At 39.2% G+C, this 23,613-nt stretch overlaps 1 protein-coding gene and 2 pseudogenes across 1 annotated transcript in view; 2 read left to right on the forward strand and 1 right to left on the reverse strand.

Annotated features, from left to right (window-relative positions):
* The window catches only part of LOC148351358 (uncharacterized), a 36,172-nt gene extending 29,800 nt beyond the window's left edge, over positions 1-6,372 (forward strand). The window contains exons 5-7 of the mRNA XM_088354935.1: positions 4,598-5,304; positions 6,144-6,226; positions 6,324-6,372. Of these exons, the coding sequence (XP_088211061.1) occupies positions 4,598-5,304; positions 6,144-6,226; positions 6,324-6,372 (839 nt within the window). The remainder of the gene's footprint in view (positions 1-4,597; positions 5,305-6,143; positions 6,227-6,323) is intronic.
* An 8,182-nt stretch (positions 6,373-14,554) lies between these two features.
* Positions 14,555-14,643, forward strand: LOC148351359 (U2 spliceosomal RNA; annotated as a pseudogene).
* Positions 14,644-19,588: 4,945 nt separating this feature from the next.
* LOC148351360 (U2 spliceosomal RNA) lies at positions 19,589-19,678 on the reverse strand (annotated as a pseudogene).
* Positions 19,679-23,613: the final 3,935 nt, after the last annotated feature.

A 23,613-nucleotide genomic window follows, 5' to 3' on the forward strand; every position in this document is an offset into this window, starting at 1 on the left:
ATTACAGGCTACTAACAGTAAATTAAAGCTTGCAATTGGTCGAAGCGAAGAGGCAGCGCGGCTTGGCCTCCAAGTGAGTTGGACGAAAACCAAGTTCATGTATGTTGGTGATGGACCAGATCCACCTCCCATCCAAATTGGTAGCGACATCGTAGAGCCTGTCAAGAGCTTTGTGTATCTGGGGTCCATGGTGACACACAATGGGGACCTAAAACCAGAGATTCTCCGCAGAAGAGCCCTGGCAGCATCTGCTCTGCAGTCTCTCTGGAAACCATTCTGGCGGCACCAGACCATCGCACGCAAGACGAAGCTCCGCATTTACAACCTCGCCGTACTCTCTATCCTGCTTTATGGCTCAGAAACATGGCCCCTGAACGACACCCTGGCCACAAGAATCGACGGTTTTGATAGCAGGGCTCTCAGAACCATCGAGAACATCAGGTGGCCCCAGCGAGTCTCCAATAAAGAGCTCAGAGCCCGCACGTGCCAGCCCCGAGCATCTTCCTTGGTCGCACAACGCCGCACCCGCTGGTTTGGCCATGTCCTTCGTCTACCACCAGACCATCCGACACGAGCCATTCTCCAGTTTGACCCAAAGGCAGCAGGCTGGAGACGACCACGAGCGAAACCCCGCACTCGATGGCTCGACGTCATTGCGGGCGACCTCCAACAACACGGAGTTGCTGTAGAGGATGCAGAACAGCTGGCACAAGACCGCCAGCATTGGAAAAACCTGGTTCATCTGGTCGGCTCAACGCACAGGGACGGGACCCCCCGACCTTCGCTGGAGCAATAATCAATCAATCAATCAATTGGTCGAGAGCGGTGTCAATCAAAAGTGCAAAGGCTTTACATGTACAAAGGAATTATGGGGCAAAACAGACAGATTACAACAAAGAACTTCAAACAATGCAGACATTCTATTAGGCAGATTTTTCTTATCTCTCACCCTTATTGTGTGTTTTGGAGAAAATATTTTACACGGTTGGAGTCAATGGACATTTGTGAACTTAAGAATTGTTTCGTCAGTGGAATACTATGGCACTTTTTGGGTGATGACCGGCGGCTTTATAGTCATATGTCATTTTGGTCATATGTCATCATATATTGAATCCCAAGCGTTTATGCTTTCCAATAATATGTGGCATGGTGTATTTCAGTGGCTGGTGCCATCGCACGAACATTATTTCCTACTCAAGAGTCTGACGGACCGCCGACAGATGGTTGAAACGTTAAGGGCACCTAAGCTGGTCATGCTTTTGTCCCTCCAGATGAAATGGGACACCAGAAAGCGGCCATGTCACTCGGGTCAGGGTGACACAACACACTCTTTTGTTCAACAGCAGGGACCGACAGCTTTCACTGGTCTACCCCTGCCGCATCATACGGGTGCCCAGCCCATCCTTAAGAACGCGTCCACAATCCCACTATGCTTTCACCACTTACTTCTTTACTTTACGTTTATTTTTTTAGATTAAATTAAAATGAAACACACATAATTAATACAAATATACTGTTATTTAATCACAGGTTTTGATTATTTTAATTAACATAAAAATGCATAACTAATAATGTTAAATATAAATGCAGTTGCATCATTTGACCTACAATCTTATCCAAAAAGCTGACGTGTTTTATTTTAAAGTATATCCAGACCTAAGAACTACATTTTCCAAGCAGACTATAAAAAACTTTATCCATGCATTTATCTCAAAATGTGTCATTACAAATAAAGTCATGGTTGTAGTAGTTTTAATAACCTTTTTTATAACTTCAGTCACTGCTATGTCCCTCATTTATCCAGTGGTATGTGAATGCATATTATGAGTATCCATATACTTGAATGAATGCATTTATTAACTTCTTGTTTTATTCACTTGACGTCTCAATGTATCCAGTCATCAAGTCGTTATACAGTTTTTACATTGTCGTGGGTGAGTAAATTATGGCTAGTTTTTCCTCCTTTATTGATGAGATATCAGAAACAATAAAATCAATAATGTTTTTTCTCATGGCCCTTCTGACAAATGTTTTAACCAAAAAAGGCTGTGGATCAAAACTTTTGTCCAGTACCATTCTAAGTGGTGCTGGTTTGCTTCGATATCTAGTCGATATGATCACCATACCTGGCCCATCCCTTTGAGAAGGGTATCAAACAGCCGCAGTATGCTTTTCATGACCAAAACAGACACCAGAACATAATGAATCTATCCACTTCTGAAGACTATACAGTACAAACACTCACTCTCAATCCCTGTAATAAAGATTATTTTCTGTTTTAGAACCTGTCAAATGCCTTAGACCAGGGGTCGGGAACCTAAGACTTGGGAACCATATATGGCTTTTTTCATGATTAGATATGGATCGGAGATAAAAATTAACCACAACACATTCCTCTGTGGTGTTCCAAAGTCACATGGTTGAGTCGCACTTTAGGTACATGTGAAACCAAAGCAACACTGAAATAAATTAAGTATGAATAGGGCACATTTTTACCTACAGTTTACAGTCAATTTGTCACACGAACATACCCTGTGTTGGTAGTAGGTTGCTAAGAAATCCTTTGAATGAAGGATCATTAAACTATGTATGTTCACTGTTGATATACTTCATGAAAAAAACCTAAAGAAAAGCCTCAAAAAACATCCAAAGCAAACCACTCAATTTGATTGGGTGAGAGGTAGAGGTGTGCAGATTGCTGCACAATGCAAGACTCAGCCTTCTCTCTCTCTTGCTCACTGCTGTCTGCGCTGAAAATAAATGTGACAATATCCTTATCATTAGATTCAGATTCAGATTCAGATCTACTTTATTGTCATTCTAGTACACGTGTATACAGAACGAAATGTCGATACATCTGACCCGCACAGTTTCCTCGAATGTACAGATATAAGTAAAAGTTGTATTGTATTATGGCTACGTATAGTATTTTACCATTAGCAGTATTTTGTGAAAGTTTTACAAAATAAACTAAATTGGACCTTGTTTTGAAACCATTATGTGGGACAAAAATAAAACTAAAACGTAACTGAAGGCGGGAGACAAACCTTAAGTGGTGTATATATATATTTATATTGAACACAGGCTCTGGCATTATTATTATTTCATTGATTTGACCAAATCATCAAATGAGACACCGTGAAATAAAATGTGCAGAAGAATTAGCCATTGCCTGGGGAGTGGGTTTGGCCAGTTTTGTTGAATTTTGCCTTAAAATATATGGCGTGGCTCTCTTTTCTCCCCTTAGATTATGTAGTGGTTGAAGTAAACACCTCAGTTAGAATTGCTAATAATTAGTAAACCCCTAATTTGGTTTCTGACAAATTTTAGGCACTTGTTTTCACCCGGAAAATATATTTGACTGCTGCTAAGAAATGGACACTCTCCTGTGTTTTGCAGATGTCGTAATTGTGAAAAAATAACTCAGTGGAGGGTTTTTTTTAATGCCTGTCTTCTATATACGAAGTATGATTAATTTCTCGCTTAAGTGCCATAGTGAAATACAAATGACTTTTCTTTTTTTGATTCACATTGCAATAAGCTTTGCCAAATAATAATTTTACTAAAGAGATGTTGACTGGAAAATACTTAGCTGTGCTCTGAAAACACCTTTTGATTTTGTTTAGTTCTGATGAAAGGAACTCAATTAAAGGAAAAATCAAATCGCTGGAGTTATGCCATAAATCTCTACCTAAAAAATAATCACTTTTTAATAGCGACAAAAAACCCCACTTGTTATCTGATTATTATTAAAGGGACAATGTGTATGATTAAGAACCACCTATAGAACAAAAACACATTCTTTAAAAAAACAATTGATTTTTTAAAAAAGGCAACTACATGAACTATTTTACTAATACGGTTTTATTTTTAAAGAATGGAGGTTCGTTTTAAAACCTGAAGGCTCCAAATAACACAAAATGTCTTTTGAATGCAGGGGTGAACAACCTTTTTGAAACTGAGAGGTACTTTTTTTTGTTACTGATTTGCGGGAAGAATTACCAGTCTGATATGTGTTTCTAAAATAACACGTTATCACTATATTATAACTGGGTTGTAATTGTTAGAGAATAAAATGATCTTGGCCAACTACTAAAAATCATGCCTGTGGGAAATCATATTTCCTTGAAAATCACAATAACCTTTCATATATTTTGTAAGGCAAATAAGGCCTTCGCAGCAACCACTACCAATTTTTTTTCCCAAATGTTATTTCCTTGCACACCAAACGGCGACATCTTGTGACGATCTCGACAAAGACTACAGCTAAGTTAAATGATTCAGCAAAGCTAAAATTTGGTCTTTTAAATGTTAGATCGCTTGCTCCTAAAGCTTTACTTGTTGATAATATTATTCGCGATTATAAACTTAACTGTATCGGTCTCTCTGAAACTTGGTTACACCCGGATGAGTTTTTACCGCAAAATACTGCTTCTCCCCAAGACTATGTGAGCAGCCATCGCGCGTCCTTTGAAGAAGGGTGGCGGTGTCGCGCTCATTTCTGAAAAAACGCTCAAATTTACTCCTCGTACCTCTAATAATTACAAGGCGTCAGAGGCTCTTGTTATGCGGTTCTCTCTATTGTCAATTTATGTAGTAACTACTTTTCGAGCACCAGGGCCATACACAGCTTTCTTGGACGAATTCGCTGAACTTTTGTCTGAACTAGTAACCTTTGCAGACAAAATTATAATCATGGGGGACTTTAACATTCATATCAACTCCCCACTGAATTCACTCACTTTTGTGTTTCGGTCTCTAATTGATACATTTGCTTTTAACCAACTTGTTGATTTGCCAACTCATAGAGATGAAAACACGCTAGATTTGGTTCTGACTCGAGGAGTTTCAACCTCAAACATGACGGTGTTACCGTGTACTACAGTTATCTCGGATCATTATTTAGTTACATTCAAGGTACTAGCTAAATGTAGTACTAAAAAAGCTGAAGGGTTTAGTGAACACAATATAAGCACTGGCACACTTTCTGAGCTCTCCGATCGTCTTCCAGGAGTAGTTGCGTCCTTTCCTTCATACAAAGGCTCTATCGACTTACTCATAAATGAGTTTAATGCTACCCTGGCTAGTGTCCTGGATTCAGTAGCGCCCATACGGCTTAAATCACGACCTAAAAGACACACACCTTGGTTTAAAGATGAAACTAGATCCCTTAAACAAGAATGCAGGAAATCTGAAAGAAAATGGCGCGCTACCAAACTTGAGGTTTTTCACCAAACCTGGTGTGACAGTCTGTTGAAGTATAAAGCGGCCCTTGCCTCTGCAAAATCAGCCTACCTTTCAAAAGTGAGTGCGTCACAAAAGGACAATCCCAAAGTCCTTTTCGACACTGTAGCATCACTTACAAGGCAACAGACTATCCAAGATAGTTCCACCCATTCAGCCCATGACTTAATGGTGTTCTTTACTAAGAAGATTCAATGCATACAGGAGGAAATTGCTAAAGACAGTATTAATACGACACATACTAAAGCGCTGAAATCTATAAATGCACGACATTGTGGCTGTCCAGGGAATCTGTCCCGTTTTAGTGAACTGTCACTCGATAATCTTAAACAGATGGTGAATACGGCCAAACCGACGACTTGCCAGTTCGACCCGCTTCCAGGTTCACTTATTAAAGGTCTTTTTGGCGTCCTTGCACCTTCAGTTCTATATATTATAAACATATCACTCTTCTCAGGTGTAGTTCCAGCGGCTTTTAAGTCCGCCGTATTTAAACCCACGCTGAAACGACCCAACCTTGCAGGTGGTTAGTGTCGCTCCATTGGACAAAGTCCTGAATCAATTTCCTGTACTCCTCCTCCTGCCCACTTCTGATACATCCCACGATAGCAGTGTCATCAGCAAACTTCTGCACATAGCAGGACACAGAGTTGAACTGAAAGTCCGATGCATGGCGATCCCATGCTACTGCCTGTCAGGTAGTCCGTAATCTATGCTAGAAGGTGTGACCTTACTCCCACCTCTGTCAGTTTACCACTAAGTAGCAGAGGCTGTATGGTGTTGAAGCCACTGGAGAAGTTCAAAAGAGTAATCCTCACAGCACCCTTGCCCCTGTCCAGGTGAGAGAGGGATCGGTGTAGCATGTAGACTATAACATCCTCCACTCCCACCTTCTCCAGGTAGGCAAATTGCAGAGGGTCGACTGCGTGGCGGACCTGTGGCCTCAGGTGGTGCAGCAGCAACCGCTCCAACCGCCCAAAAGGCATGTGAAGTCAAGTCAGGCATGATTTTAGTCCAGTGTCACTGCCCCTTTGAAAAGACATATAAACCAGAGTTAATGATCTTTCTTCTTGACACAGCAGCCGCATCAAGCAGACCACACCTGCATGCATTGCGGCCTTCCATTGACTTGTGGTGCACACTCGAAGCACGGCAGATATTCAATCCAAGACGCTCAGCTTCCAAGGTGACGGGTTTAAACTAAACATCATTATGTTAGTGCTTTGGGTAGAGTTTCTGCCCGTTCAGACAAAAAGAGTGAAATCTCAAAACTAATCTTTATAGTGAAGCAGAAAAAACATTTATAGGCAAATTGGTCGCAATAAAGAATAATTATTTAATACATTTCATTGAATGAATGAATGAATGAATGAATGAATGAAAACCTTTATTTCGAACATTAAAATAAAAACAGGACAAAAACAATGAGTCAACAACAAAATAATCTCACATAACATGTTCGAAAAGGGGTAGTCAGAAGCAGATGCTTATTTTCCCTACTCCTTCATCTTCCCTATTAAATACATTTTACACATCTTCCTTTCCTCTTGTGTCTAATATAACAAAATATCATGGATATACTTATTACATTGGTCAGATATAAATAATTATAATAAGTACAATAATCACATATTTTATATACTAATCTTCGTAATACCGATCCCTCAACGTCATAATGTGCCTAGTAACCAAATGTCACTGCAGCACCAATGATAATAACAACAATAAAAATAAACATAATATTTATAATAACAGTTCTGATATAATAATAGCGACAATAACAAGAAGTTAACCATAGTTTTAAACGCAGTATTTCCAATCTCCATCATATCCCATTTTCTTCATCCCTGTATTTCGCCAGTAATGCTTTTTTGTATTTAAATTTGAACACATGGATAGTTGGACATTGTTTGATCTCATCTTGTAAATTATTCCAAAGTTTGACTCCACACACAGACACACAAATACTTTTCCTGGTTGTTCTCACCTTTGGGATTTTGAATTCACTACAGCCCCTCAAGTTATAATTTACCTTTTTCCGAGTGAATCATTTTTGTATGTTTTCTGGCACTATGTTTTTGTTGACCTTAAATAACAGTTGAAATTTTTTATCAAACCATCCAATTTTAATAATTTGACTGCATGAATAAAATATTAGTATGATCCCGATATCCACCCTGTGTATGGTTCTTATTGTACTTTGTTGAAGGATAAAAAGGAGCTGTAGTAAACTTTTGTAATTATTGCCCCAGACTTCTGCACAATATGTTAAGTATGGCAGAACTAGAGAACAATGTAATAAATACAATGCATTATAATTTAAAAGAAATTTGGCTTATTAATTATTGAAATGCTTTTAGATACCTTAGTTTGTATGTGTCTGATGTGTGTTTTCCAACTGAGTTTATTGTCTATTATGACCCCTAAAAACTTAATTTCTGATACAATTTCCATTGCAACACAATCCATTTTTACTTTTAAATCTTGATTTGCCTTGCGATTACCAAAGAATATTACTTTGGTTTTATTTAAGTTTAAAGATAATCTATTTATATCCATTAGTTCACGATTAATACAGGTTACCAAATCAATATATTTATCATTTGAATAGAAAATGTTAGTGCCGTCTGCAAATATTACTATTTTCAATTGTTTTGAAACATTAAAAATATTGTTGATATATAAATACTCCACAACAGATGTCCAAGTATTTTTACATACTGCTTCCTCCCAGTCAAATAACTTTGAGTCAATTGCAAAGTCACTCCCCTGATGCTATATCTTTCCAGTTTTTTTAATAGTATATTATGGTTAATGGTATCAAATGCTTTTTTTAAGTCGATAAATACCCCAACTGCGTGTATCTTCTTTTCTATACTATGGGTGATTTCTTCTACTGACTCAATAATAGCCATTGTTGCTGATCTGTTTGCTCTAAAACCATATTGATTTTCATTAATCAATTTATGTTTATCTACAAATTGTTCTAGTCTATTATTGTAAAGTCTCTCTAATATTTTAGAGAACTGAGGAAGCAGAGATACCGGTCTATAGTTTGTAAAAATGTGCTTGTTTCCATTTTTGTATATTGGTATAACTTTTGCTATTTTCATTTAATTTGGAAATTTGCCTGTTTGAAATGATAGATTACAGATGTAGGTCAATGGTTTCACAATGATATTTATATTTTGCTTAACTAGTACCATATCGATGTCAAAACAATTCATAGACGTTTTGTTTTTACAGTTGTTAACCACGTCTAAGATTTCTGATTCCGTAACCCCAGATAAAAACATGGTCTTGGAGTTCATTTTTATCAATGACTCAAATTGCTTACCACTGCACTCTGGGATATTTGCAGCAAGCTCTGGTCCAACATTTACAAAATAACTATTGAAATTCTCCATAACTTGATTTAAATTATAATTTTCACTGCTCTTATCAATAAAATAGTTTGGATATGCATTACGTACATTCTTTCCTTTTATTATACTATTTAATATATCCCAAATACCTTTAATATTACTTTTGTTATGATGTAATAAATTGGTATAGTATAATTTCTTGGTTCTTGGTTTTAATACGTTTTATATTGGGATTCGGCTTCCTCAGTTCTTATTTTAATACATTTTCTATATAAGGTGTTTTTTTTCTTACAAGCATTATAAAAACCCTTAGTTATCCATGGATGGTTTACATATTTATTCTTAATATTGGTTTGTCTCATCGGGCAATTTTTTTTTATACTTGTTGGTGAATATTTCCAAAAATGTGTCAAACGCACGATCCACAGCATCTGTACCATATATAGCATTCCAGTTTTGTTAACTAAGTCATCATAGAGTGATATAATAGTCTCTTCAGTTCTAACTCGTTTGTAAGCATAATCCTTAGTTGGTTCTTGTCTAGTAACCTTTTCATCATACACTGTAAATACTGGTAGGTGATCAAAAATATCACAAACCAGTAATCCGCTGACGTTTGTAAATTCCATATTATTTTTAAATATATTGTCAATGAGTGTTGCACTGTGTGGAGTGAATCTACTAGGCCTTGATATAGTTGGGTACAAACTCATACTGTACATATGTATATATACTGGACTGTCTCAGAAAATTAGAATATTGTGATAAAGTTCTTTATTTTCTGTAATGCAATTAAAAAAACAAAAATGTCATATATTCTGGATTCATTACATATCAACTGAACTATTTCAAGCCTTTTATTATTTGAATATTGCTGATTTTGGCTTACAGCTGAAAAAAACTCAAAAATCCTGTCTCAAAATATTAGAATACTTCCTCAGACCAAACCTATATAATAATTTTATAACAGCAAAACTAAATCAAACATTTGAAAATGTCCATTGATGCACTCAGTACTTGGTTGGGAATCCTTTTGCACAGATTACTGCATCAATCCGGCGTGGCATGGAGGCAATCAGCCTGTGGCATTGCTGAGGTGTTATTGATGCCCAGGATGCTTCGATAGCGGCCTTCAGCTCATTTGCATTTGTAGGTCTGGTGTCTTTCATCTTCTTCTTAACTATACCCCACAAATTCTCGATGGGGTTCAGGTCAGGGGAATTAGCAGGCCAATCAAGGACAGTGATGCCATGGTCAGTGCACCAGTTACTGGTGGTTTTGGCACTGTGGGCAGGTGCCAGATCATGCTGGAAAATGAAATACTCATCTCCATAGAGCTTTTCAGCAGATGGAAGCATGTAGTGCTCTAAAATCTCTTGGTACACAGTTGCATTTACTCTGGACTTGATGAAACACAGTGGACCAACACCAGCAGCTGACATGGCTCCCCAAACCATTGCTGACTGTGGGAACTTCACACTGGATTTCAAGCAACTTGGATTTTGCTCTTCTCCAGCCTTTCTCCAGACTCTGGCGCCTTGACTTCCAAATGAAATGCAAAACTTGCTTTTGTCTGAAAAGAGGACTTTGGACCACTCTGCAACTGTCCAGTGCTTCTTCTCCATAGCCCAAGTCAGACGCTTCTTCCGTTGTCTTGAGTTCAAAAGTGGCTTGACCATGGGAATACGGCTATTGTAGCCCATTTCCCGGACACGTCTGTGAACTGTGGCTTTTGATACCTGGACTCCAGCTTCAGCCCACTGTCTTTGAAGCTCCCTCAAATTCTGGAAGCGGCTCTTCTTCACAATTTTGTTAAGGCTGCGGTCATCTCTCTTGGTTGTGCAGCGTTTCCGGCCACATTTTTCCCTTCCAACAGACTTTTTGTGGATATGCTTTGAAACCACTCTGTGAACAGCCTGCTCTTTGAGAAATTTCTTTTTGTGTCTTACCCTCCTGATGGAGGGTATCAATGATGGTCCTCTGGACAGCAGTCAGATCAGCAGTGTTTTTAAGGCTCAGGAAACCCTCGCAAGGTGTTTCGAGTTAATTAGATGATTCAGGTGATTAGTTGAATAGCCTACTTGTATACTTTTTCATGATATTCTAATATTTTGAGATAGGATTTTTGAGTTTTCTTAAGCTGTAAGCCAAATTCAGCAATATTCAAATAATAAAAGGCTTGAAATAGTTCAGTTGATGTGTAATGAATCCAGAATGTATGACATTTTTGTTTTTTTAATTGCATTACAGAAAATAAAGAACTTTATAACAATATTCTAATTTTCTGAGACAGTCCAGTATATATATATATATATATATATATATATATATATATATATATATATATATATATATATATATATATATATTAATTGTATTGTATATTAATATAGACTTTTTAATTTCCTCGAGTTCTTTATCCCTGCTCGACATCTTGAAAATTCCACGCTTCTCTTATGGCACCGTCCACTGATCGCCTCGCCCGATCGCCCTCTGACTTTCTGGTTGTTATTTCGCCGGACTTAGTTTTACCGGCCTTTGGTCGCTTTACAAAGCAGCGCCGTCATGTTTGCCAGCGTCAACAATGGCCGATCTCGGAAAGCAGGACGAATCGGCCTCCTTCCTGCACTGGTTTTGGAAAGAAATCCGCTGAGTCAAGGGCGACGTCGACTCCGTGCTTTCTTTTCTTTTCGAAACCAACAGACGCCAAAATCGTGGCAATCGCACATTAGCGGCTACGCTAGCTTCACTCGCAGAGCGGTGCGTTCACATGCAGTAAGAAAGGAAAGGAATGCAGCCCCATTAATCATAATAAAGTTAAAGTAAAAACCCCATACAATTTTCAGAAACAGTTCAGGGCTGCGCAGGTGGCCTTTCGGGGACACCTGATGCTCGCGGGGTTCACCTTGGAGATCCCTGCTCCTAAAGAGTAAACAGTCTAAATAGATAGCTCACTTTTATACAGTTTTTGCATACTTCACCTCATGAAAAACTTTGTTTCAACAGTAGTACACCACCACAAAGTGCTTTTTAATGCATGTGTTTTTTGGGAAGGACTCAGAGGCAACTTAATGCTATAAATAAATGATTAATGTAGCTTTGCTTTTTCTTTTGTTTTTCACCCTCTTACATAAGCAGCTTGCACTTTTGTTCCTTCTCGGTTGACACATCTTTCAGGCTCTGCTTTCACTCAAGCAAGAGAAGAAATAAAACGTTCATTAGAGGGTTTTATGGGTAGCGGTAGGCGGATTATAGAAGAAACGTACGGTGTCAGGGAGCTGTTTATTCTTGTTTACGCGGGAGACCTTTTGCTTTTTGGCAAATCAATCATGGAGAAGTTAGCATTCAGATGGCCTTCTCATTTGATATTGACAACAACTTGAGTGTCCTCTTCTGTAACACACAGATTTTAAACGCTTGCTATTGCGTCCGAGAAAGTATGTGACAGCGTTAAGTGGCGCCGGATAGCGGTAGGGGTAAAACAACGATTAGCTTAATAGTTTGTTAATTCATGCAAAATATGTCTTGACATATCGGACATGTTGTACTAAAGCTGAATTTCCTTCTACAGAATTTTATCTTTGTGTTTAAATTCTGCAGTGGTGTCATATTTCTATCTCCTTACATCAGGGGTCGGGAACCTATGGCTCGCGAGCCATATATGGCTCTTTCTATGAGTATCTGTGGCTCAGAGACCAATTTGATTGCATGCAAAATTTCTCCATCTTGTTCAAAACCGCAGTTGTCTATCCTATCCAAGTACACGTAAAGCCAAACCAAAGCTAAACACGAGGGTAACACTTCGCAGTATATATAGGGCACGTTTTTCACTACAATTTACAGTCAAGGTGTCACACACAAAAAAAGTTCACTATATAATCTGTGTTCAGTGTTCAGATACTTTATGATGAATCCACAGAACTGTAAATACGCCAAAACACCGGAAGAGAACTTAGTCATTTGATTGGGTGAGTGGGAGGGATGGGTGGAGCTATGCAAAAAGTACAAGCATTCCCTCCCATCTCTCGCCAAAGGTAAGCACATAAGGCTCCCTATTCTCAGAATGTTGTGACGTTTTTACAAAATAAATGCTTGCATCTGGTTTTGAAACCAATATGTTTGAAAAAAAGGGTCAAAAGGAGTTTAACCGATCTTGAGTAATTGCAAGAAAGAGACAAGTTTAAAGTGGTATGTTTGTTGAATTTGGGACAGGGGCTCTGGCATTATTCTCTTTTCATAATTTTTATCAAATCATCAAAAATAAATGTGCTGAAGACTAAGCTTTTGTCTGGGGCGCCGGTTTAGCAATTTAGTAAATTTGTCTCATAATATATGGTGTGGCTCTTTCCCAAACTAAAATTAATATTTTTTGCTTTTATGGCTCTTTGAGTCAAAAAGGTTCCCGACCCCTGCCTTACATAGCTGAATAAAAATCACAATAATAGACAAGAGGCATTCATTATTTTAGCTCATGAGTAGATGTAATCAGTTCTAGGCCTGATTCTTATCCAAACAGAACCTTAGCAGCGCCTTCTATTTTATTACAAACAATTCTATCACAAAGTTGTCGGGGGAGGGAAGTTGAACATATCAAGGAGACACCATTGTAAAAAAAGGAACATCAAACAGACCGAAGTAACTCATACATACAGCGCTTCTCAGGCAAATAGTTGATTCGGTTGAGTGATTCACAAGGTGATACAATTCTTTGAAATAAGGACATTCAACTCAACTGTAAGGGTCTCCGTAATGCTCAATATCTGTAGTTAATGCATTCACATTTTATTGTAATCATGTCTTTATTATAATAGTATTAGAATAGTTTTATATGATGCAAATACTTAAAGGGACATTGTGTATTATTTAACGCCTCTCAGTGGTAAAAAAACAAACCTTTCATACTTTTAAAAAAATAATGTTACTTTAATAAATAAGGCACATGTATGAACCATTAAATAAATGCATTTTTTTAAGTACTCACAGGTATTTTACATAACACGAGGCTCAACTAGAGGGAGCTGACATGATTGCCCACAACCTTGCAGCTATACAAGGCGGCACAAACTATTTTGGCAGGCATTTTACCTGCCAGAATCTGACTCCTCTTCTAATATGGACTCTGTTTGAGATATAGACTTGTGACTTCTAGGGTAACCTTCTGTGACATAAATATGTTATTACAGTGATTTTGAAGAGCTTCAGAACGTTTCTCATAATATTACTATTATTAATAATAATAATAATAGTAGTAATAAAACGAACTACCATAAATTCCGGACTATAGAGCGCACCTGACTGTAAGCCGCACCCACCACATTTCGGGAGGAAATCCTATTTTGTACATACACAATCCGCACCTGTATATTAGCCGCATGATCCCACATTGAAGAAATGCAACACAAACACAAAATTAACCCATACCTGACACAGTCCAAAAAGCACAGCCGGCAAAATGAACGGAAAATGATACCGGTACTTAAGGTTTGATGCAGACCTGCACAGTCCGGGTGCCCGTTGAAAGTAATCCAAGGAAAAAAGTGTATATTTCCAAAGGTAAGGGTTGGAAAAATATATATCCACTATTGTCGGCCGCGTCCACAAATACGTCTCAACTTTACTCCACTTCCCGTCAGCCCGCGTTTGCCCCGCCCCTTTCTTCTCATTTGCTCGTGCAAATCAGAATAAGTTTCCAAAATAAATACATTACAAAAATATACAGTTGCAAATACATATTATACATGATTACACATATTTACAAAGAAAGAGTTTTCAAAGCTTTAATAATAATATTATAACTTTCATCCCAAACCGTGCCTGTGAAGGGTAGCAAAACGCTACTAGCAACACGCTCGCGACACAGTAAACATAGCGTACATGTAGAAACCACAGTAAACCATAGTACAGTACCACCGGGAATGATCCAATGGCACTGATAGCCATGATCGTTAATTTTTGCAATCCGGAGATGGAATAAGAGCTTGCTCTGTCCACTCCACGCATCAGCCCGGTATTGCAGTACCTCCGGGAATGGTGCATTCGCAATGATCGCAGCAAGGCTTTAAGGCTAGGACCTTAGCTTGGCCTTTTGGCTGAGAGTAAGAGTCCCGGGTCCTAGGCTTTGCAGCGTATTATGAACTGACCGATAACGGATAATGGATAATGAATAAAGAAGACAGAACAATAACCCTTAAAATCCCCCCTCCCCCTCCTCCTTATAACTGACGTCATCTAAGTCGTCTTTCTTTAGTTAGGGAAAGAGACTTTGTCAAATAGACGTCGCGCCACGCTCCCTTATTCAAAAACACGCTAGCAACACGCTCGCAAAGTAAAGTTTAAATACAGTAGCTCTGTTTCCTTCTTTATCGGACTGCTCGATTGCGTTTAGCTTGAAAGTTGCGTCATGTGCCTTTTTTTTGCAATTTGCATGATGAGGATATGTCGCTAATTTAATTTGTGCACAAGCTAAGAAGTTGCAGTCTTCCTTGGCGCATATATTCCACCGATCTAAGTCTTACCTTTTGCTGGCGGCCGTTAGAAAAATTACATAATTTGGCCGCATCACTGAATAAGCCGCAGTGTTGAAAGTTTGGGGAAAAAGTAGCGGCTTATAGTCCGGAATTTACAGTAGATTTGTCGAACACCTATTCAGTAACACATCACAAAGTGGAGGTGTTCCTCTCTAGTTGGATCCCAAAGCCAAACAAACATAATATGTTTAAAGTGTGTCTTACTTTGCACAGTATAGACAGGGAAGTCCGATTTTAAATGAAAAAAAAAAAAGATTTGTTTATGCCGCGGGATTCAATGCAACCAGGGTTTCATTCACACTAAAATACATTACATATGGCTATTATAGTACATCAAATAAAGGCTATTTGTGTAAAATTAGTTGTGATCGTGGATATCATAGCGTACATTGATTCTTCTCTGGAGTTGGTGACTTTTTCTGCCGCGTTAACAAACGCATTTTGTAGAATAGGATCGCACATTATTGTTTTAATAAACACGTTATAAAGACTACGATCGCTTAATTGTTTTAGTTAGCTCGCTTTATTGTTTTAATAAACGTATTATATAGAATGCGATTGCTTTTGTCGGCGCGTAGCAGAATGCGCGTTCACGCGAGGGGGTGAGGATTTTTTTTTGTGTATCCGCCTTTTCAGACTCGTACTTGAATTCATGTTCATATTTTGTCTCGTAATGATGTTTAACACTTGACGTGCGAGGTACAACAATCTCGAGGCATAATGCACAAACAGCACGGTCATTTTTTGCACCAAGCCCCATTCGTCTGTCCACGCTGGCTGGAAAGAACGAGATTTTTCCGCTCGAGGAGCCGTCATGATTTGGCTGTCGTGATTCGTTCATTTGTCGCACGCCGGTGTTTCTGTGTGAGGGTTAAAACACATCTCTCTTCCTCTGCGAGGCACCACGCAGACACACGCTCACCGTAAAGCCGCTAAACAATGAAAGTGCGAAATGAAAATGTCCAAATTTCCAGTAAAAATGCGCATTTAAAAAAAATCATTATTACTTTGCCGTGTGCTCGTGTGCCACTGGTTAACCCCTCGCGTGTCACTGCTGGCACGCGTGCCATAGGTTGCCGACCCCTGATCCATGCCATCCACCTATATTGACAGGTTGGGCAATTAAACACTCTTACGTAAAATGTGAAAAGGAACAAGTAACCTTGGTATTGAACTTTTCCTGGTCAAATGTTTAAATAACTGCAAGCATATAAAAACTGATAAGTACAGTGCAATGAACACCAGCCACAATGACACATGTGTGAGGTATCTCTTTTTTTTTTTTTTTTTTTTTCATTTAAAATCGGACTTCCCTGTCTATACTGTAGAAGTGTAAGTGAGTAAGTAAGAATGTAAGTAATCATATTCTCCTGAAGTGATTTGTTCTTTCCCATGTTAATATTAGCCCAGCAACAGGTATGTTGTCAATCATTATAAACAACCAGTCAGCAGGAGACATACTGATATTGCAAGCGGCGGTCATCAACGATTCGGTGATTGAACTATTTATTGAGCCAGTATGAAGTGTTTTTTTTTTTCTCAGTTAGTTCATTTTCAAAATATGGTCAGAAACAATGTTTTATTTACAGAATATTCTTATAGCCTTATAGCTTTAGGTGATTCACAAAATTTGAACCAACCAAACTGGTCTTTTGATTTAAGTTACATAAATCAAACTCAATGTTACAAAAATGCACCCATATTAGCTAAAAATGTCCAGATTTGATCCTTAGTATCTGTTTCTGGTCCCGACCCTGATCTTCGATAATCAAGCAGGATCAAACTCTGTCACCCAATCGCACTCTATCCAGATTCCATTCTTTTTACTACTGCTATTGAACATTATTGCATATAGCTTTGTGGGTACTGAGTGTTTTCTACCACAGAAGGTAATGAAATGAAAATGATGTGCATTTATATAGCGCTTTTCAAGTCAAGAGTTCCCAAAGCGCTTTACAGTGTGCTTCACATTTCCCAATAGCGGCCGTGCAGCTATGAAAGGCGCTAACCTGCTTATTGGGGGTATTAGGGGTATTAGGGGTTCAGTGTCTTACCCAAGGTCACTTCGACATGTAAAACGGAGGAGCGGGGATTCGAACTGCGATCTCTTGATCCCCAAACAAGCGCTCTACCACCTGAGCCACTGACAGGTAGTCAAACTGTAACATCCAAAAGGCCCATTATTAAACACTTTATGCATTTATTATACTGTATATAGTAAGGAAAAAAGTACAATCAAGAAGAAATAAATCACCAACCTGACACTTAAAGGTAGGGTTTCATTTGAGGTGTCCTTAAAAACTTAAAAGTGGACTATTTCCCCATTAAGTAGGTGTTAACAATGCCCAACTGAGTTCAAAGAGCTTTTTTTTTTTAACATGCCTCTCTGCTTTTATTTTCCATTTAGTAACGCTGCTATGGGACGCACTACAAGTTCGGCAGAAGGAAAGTTGTTGAGTGACCTTATGCTAGTTTTTTGTTAGTGGAGCATGAAATCGTAACAATACTGTAGGCCTGTTTTAAATTAAGTCCAAACGCCAACCTATCCATCTTTCCCCTTGGTCATATCCCTCGAAAGGGGTGACCGACAGCAAGGCAAACACATACACAAAAACAAAGAAAAGAAAAAAGGAGCAAAAACAAAAAAATTACCATAGCCAATCCAAATGCCCAAACATCCAAACAAGTTAAGAAACTCGGCACCCAAGTTCGTCATGCTTTCGTCCCTCCAGATGAAACGGGACACAGGAAAGCGGCAATGTCACTCTGGTCAGGGTGACACAAAGCAGCCCTTTAAGACTCTTTGTGTTTAAGGGCTATACAAATAAAAATGACTTGACTTGACTCTTCTGTAAAACAGCAGTGCCCGACAGCTTTCACTGGGTTACTCCTGCCGTATCATAGAGGTTCCCTGTCCATCCCTTAGAACACGTCCTAACATCCCACTATCCTTTCACAACACCTCTCCACTCATTCTTATCACCAACAAGAGCTCTAGCTTTCACTACATTTAGACCTCTTTCCCGCAGTGCACTCAAAACAGCATCCATCCACGTCAATCGCGGCCTTTGTCTTGGTCTACTTTCGGTTAGTTCTGCTCTGTAGATGCTCTTCGACATTCGCTCCTCATCCATCCTTTCCATGTGTCCAAACCAAACAAGTACTCTTTCATCCACACGCTTGCTCAGTTCCGCAAATACTCCAGTTCTGTCTCTCACAATTTAATTTCTCAATCTATCCAATCTTGTCACTCCTCACATACTCTTCAAACACTTCATCTCAAAAACATGTGATTTCCTTCTCAAACCTGGCTCAAAGTCTCTGCACCATACAACACAGTCGGCACAATCACACTCTCATACAGTCCCCTCTTAACATCCATACTCTTGTTGCTCATCACTCTCCTCAGTGCACCCAAAACCTTGCTTCTTCGATTCACTCTGTGCAATACCTCGCAGTCCATTCCACCAACTGTAGCCACATCACAAACCAAGTACCGAAAGCTTTCAACATCTTCCAGCCCCTTGTCCATTTAACCTTATTTCCAACGCCATGTCCACTCCGTCACGTGAACACGTCATCAACTTACTCTTTCTATTATTCACACATAACATACGCCTATCACACACTCTTCCAAACTCCATTACCAACCTTCTCAATTTCTAAATGTTGATTCCAGCTCTTTTCAGGTTATTGACCAACTCCTGTCATGTAGTTCCGGGCTGATTCATCACCTTTCTTAGAATCTTTGAGACCCCGCGAGGCGATATCCTTTATGGACTTCTAATGGACAGACTAACAGGTCTTTCAGGGTCAGAATTTTTCATGATACACACGTGTTCAAAAACTTATTTGCAGCTGTATCACGCAAATTAATTGTTAAAAAATCATGCACTGTGATTTCTGGATTTTTTTTTGTTTATCTCCCTCACATGCACCTACGAGGAAAATTTCAGACCACTCCATGATTTCTAAGTGGGAGGAATAGCAAAATAGCAGGGTGTTCAAATACTTATTTTCTTCACTGTATTTGTTTATGAGGCAAATCTCTCCTTTAGGAACACCACATTTGTTTTTCAGATTGGTTGTAGGGAAACACTGGGACTGTCTGGCAACCAGTTCAGGGTGTCCTCTGCCAACTGCCCGAAGATACGGTGTAGGCTCCGGCACCCCCCGCGACCTTACTGAAGATAAGCGGTGCCAATAATTGATGGATGGATATATCAGGGAGACAGAATCAAAAACCGTTTCAATCTCTTATTTTGAAGGATTAGCTACATAGCATTTTTAAGTGAATTACTTTGACTGTTTTTGATAGGTCAATATACTTTAATCAAGACACACACACTTTATTAATTATCCATTATCCGTTATCGGTCAGTTCATAATACTCTTAGCCAAAAGGCCAAGCTAAGGTCCTAGCCTTAAAGCCTTGCTGCGATCATTGCGAATGCACCGTTCCCGGAGGTACTGCAATACCGGGCCGATGCGTGGAGTGGACAGAGCAAGCTCTTATTCCATCTCTGGATTGCAAAAATCAATCGTCACATTGTATACAAATTCAGAACCCCTGACCTGACCAACACATTAAGATACATGCAAAGCCAATACTGAACACGAAGTTCACAGTTCAAACACAAAATTTAGAAAGAAAACAATGATTACATCATTGTAATTCGATAGTTTTCCCCCTTAATGTCACACCAATACCTAGTACCATGAGAGGGACTGTGGTTATGGTTTGATGAATGCCCAGTCTGGATGTCTTCGTCGGTCAAGCGGTGAGGGACACTCAAGGCTGGACAAACAGTTGGGACAAGGAATGAAATGCTTTGAAGCAGTCGTTGGCTGTAGTTGGCTGAAAGCTTGATTGAGGTCGCTGGCTATGTTCCACCGGGTTGGCCGCAGGCTTGGGCACTGGCCAGCAAGATTCTCTGGTTACTTGTTAAGCTGTTCTCTTCAGCCTGAGAACACAATACTGTCCCAAAGTTCAAACCTCTACATTGCCAAGGACAAGAACGTAGAATATGTTACCTCCAATTTTAGCTCAAATATAATGCTACCTGTCAGTTTAAGATGTGAATTTAAAGCCAAAATATGTAATATTTGACCACTAAGTGTCGTGATTGCCTAAGTGAAGTCGCCTTGAGCAATCGTTTGGCGCGCTGGAGCGCACTTCCTGATTGGCTGACGTTCTCCTCTTCAGCGGTCTGCGTCCAGAGATGGACGTCGGATTGTACTCTTTGTATCCCTGTGTGTTTCTCCAGACTACAAAGTACCTACGACTCCTCTTGCCTGATTCATGCCTGCCTTCCGTTTTTGACCTGTTTCCGTCCCACGTTTTTTGACCTGCTCTCCCGCCCTGGCCATCGACTTACCTGCTAAGCTGTACCTTCCACTTGCCTGTCACAGAGCTGCCATTCCGCCCAAAGAGGTTGATGACAGACAAGCACCGGCGTCACAAGCCAGCTCCAACAACTCTTTCCAAAAAAAACTCCTTTGAAACAAATGCTATTGGATCCAAGAGTCCGTCCTGGTTCTTGACACTAGATGACACTGTGTTATCTGAAACAAGCGAGGGCCAGTGGTATGCAGCAGAGCGTGGCGGCAGGATGCCAGAAAAGCATGGCGCCAGTTTAAGAATGGACTCCACGGTAAAAAATACATTGCAATTTCTCAAGCTAGGACTTTTTATGAAAATTAACCCTGGTATGGTAGTTCATGTATTTTTGCCTAGTATTCAAATCTGTTTTTTCATGATAAAAGTTTTTTGTAACACTAGAAGGCACTAAATATTACACACTGTCTCTTTAAGCTTCTTATACAGTAGTAACCTACACCATTTTGCTTGGACCTTCCTTCTCATGTCTCTCTGATTTAATTGCCCTCTATGTTCATGTATGGGACATTTGTTCTAAAAATTGCTGGTCTACTTGTGATCCCAAGAGCCGAGAAGAGAACTGCAGGTTCGAGAGCGTTCTCCATTCGGGCCCCGCTGTTGGGGAATGCTCTCTCCCCTGAGATTTGATCTGCAACCTCAGTGGAAATGTTTAAATCTAGAGTTAAAACACACTTCTATTCTATAGTTTATGAATGACCTATATTTCCTGTTGATGATATCTGTGTATTAATTGTTATTGCAACATCCATTGCAGCCTGGTCGTTCTTAAAGGGGGATTACCTCATGTGCGGTCCCTCCTCAAGGTTTCTTTATTCTCCTCATGTTGAGGTTTTTGAGTTTTTCCTTGCCCTCATGTAGGTTTTAGATCAGGGGATGGTGTAATATGCGGGTCTACGAGTGATTGTGGCCTGTAGATTCTCTTGAGAAATTTTGTGATGAAGAGCTATACATATAAATGTGACTCACCTGAATTCCAAGAGCCAAGAAGAAAACCACTGGTTCAAAATCATGCTCCCAGTGCTGTGGAATGCTCTGCGCTCTAAGATACGATCTGCAACTTCAGTGGAAGTGTTTGAATTGATGCTCAAAACACACTTATATTCTACAGCTTATGAGTGATGTTGACCCTGGTTTTTGCACAGTGCATGACTTTTGAGCCATCGTACCAACACTCAGACCTGGTGTATGCGATTATCTAGAATATGTCAAGATTTTGGGGCAGGACGCTGTCAACTGTACATTCTTTTATCACCTATGTTTAATGATTACGGATGTTTGAGGATTGTCTGTTGATCTCCATGCAATATCCTTTGCAGCCTGGTCATCCTGGAAATGGTATTACATTCATGTGCAATTCCATCTCAAGGTTTCCTTATTTTCTTTATCCTTAAGTTGTTCCTTGCCGTTATGTAGCTTAGAGATCAAGAGATGTTGAATTGATTATTTGTGCAGCCCTTTGAGACTCTTTGCAATTTAGGTCTATACAAGTAATTATGACTCAACTTGAGACAGCTCTTTTATGAGGGTTTAAAGAGTACGATGCCCCTCCCTTGACTCTGTGTCTGAGTTATTTTACAATGAAAAAGGCAAGATGTTGAAATGCTGGGCAGATGTGATTCAGGAATTGAGCAGCTCACATTTCCTAATGAGCTGAAATCAATGTTGCTTTCCTCAGATGATGTGATTGTTTTTTTTTTCAAAGAACCTGATGATAGACTTGACAATCAATAAAACAACGAAACAAAGAACAGCAACGCAGTTAAAGCACTTCACTGGCTTAAAAAGTAAATGGCTGGGCACCCTACATCTGGATATTAATTTTGAGCAGCGAAATGAGCAGAAGGAAGTCAAACATGACATCTGAATGAGCTGAACACCAAAAAGAAGGACAGGTTGATTTACAACCAACGAGCAAACATAGAGCCCAGGCACCAGATGACTTTTGACCCCGTGATATGCAAACCAGTCGGGATGAGATCTCATTCCAATTCAGCGGGGTTTGCGCTGTTTGAGAGCGGCCCAAAAAACATAGAGGTCAGGATGAGCATGTACTGGATTGATTTGCATTGATCTTCAATGGTTTCAGAGTCTCTCAAAATTGTTTCGGTGAACACTTTAGCACCACAGAGTATGCAATTACACAATACAGATCTATTTTTCCAGCGTTTCTTAATGTTGTTTGACTCAAAGAAAACATTTACTGCATTTTCTGGACCTAAAAACCCTAAATTGGCGAGAAATTTGAAGGTTCTTTTTTATCTAAAACCTAACCACTAGACCACTAGTGATACAGATGACATAAAAGAAGACATTATATTTTGTCAATTTATTTTTACTCCCGGTGCCAAAAACAAATGTTAGAGAATGAAGAAATTATATAAACAAACGCAAAGAATGGTGTTCTAAGAGTTTATTTTGCTTTTAATATTATATAAAGAGTTTAAAGATGAAATGGGGAACGGACAGACTGAAGAGATCTTTTCTTCCTCATGCCATGAGGCTCTTTAACTCCACCCGGCAGAGTAAAGGCCCACATTAAACCACACCACCTACATTGGATATTACCGAATCTTACTGCATTATGTGTTCTGTGTAGCACTATTTAGTTACTCGATATAACATGCTAAAGTGGGCATTTGCACGTCACACTGGGTATTTGTATATTGTATTCTTTTGGCTGTATTATTGTATTGTTCTCAGCTCAGGGATGCTGCTGGAAATGTGAATTTCCCTTAGGGGATGAATAAAGTATCTATCTATCTATCTATCTATCTAATCCACCATTCAATGTCCGGATAAGTACAAAATACTATTTAGAAGGTAATGCTTGAAGACTGGTTTGTTGTTCACAGATTGCTTAAAGCATTTTCAACCACTGTACCTTGGCACACTAGTGTGCCGTGAGAGGTTGTCAGGTGTGCCGTGAGAAATTATCCGATGTCACTTTTTAAAACTTATTTTCTGCAATTATTATGTCATTGTCAAGTGTCTGTGCTGTAAAAACTGGAGGTATTATAATTTATATTGTAATTAAACATACTGTTCGGTGTCATTTTACAACATTTTTGGTTAGTGG

The sequence above is a fragment of the Urocampus carinirostris genome, chromosome 15 (genome assembly GCF_059441175.1).
Source record: "Urocampus carinirostris isolate Australia breed hairy pipefish chromosome 15, RoL_Ucar_1.0, whole genome shotgun sequence".
NCBI classification, from domain to species: Eukaryota; Metazoa; Chordata; class Actinopteri; order Syngnathiformes; family Syngnathidae; genus Urocampus; species Urocampus carinirostris.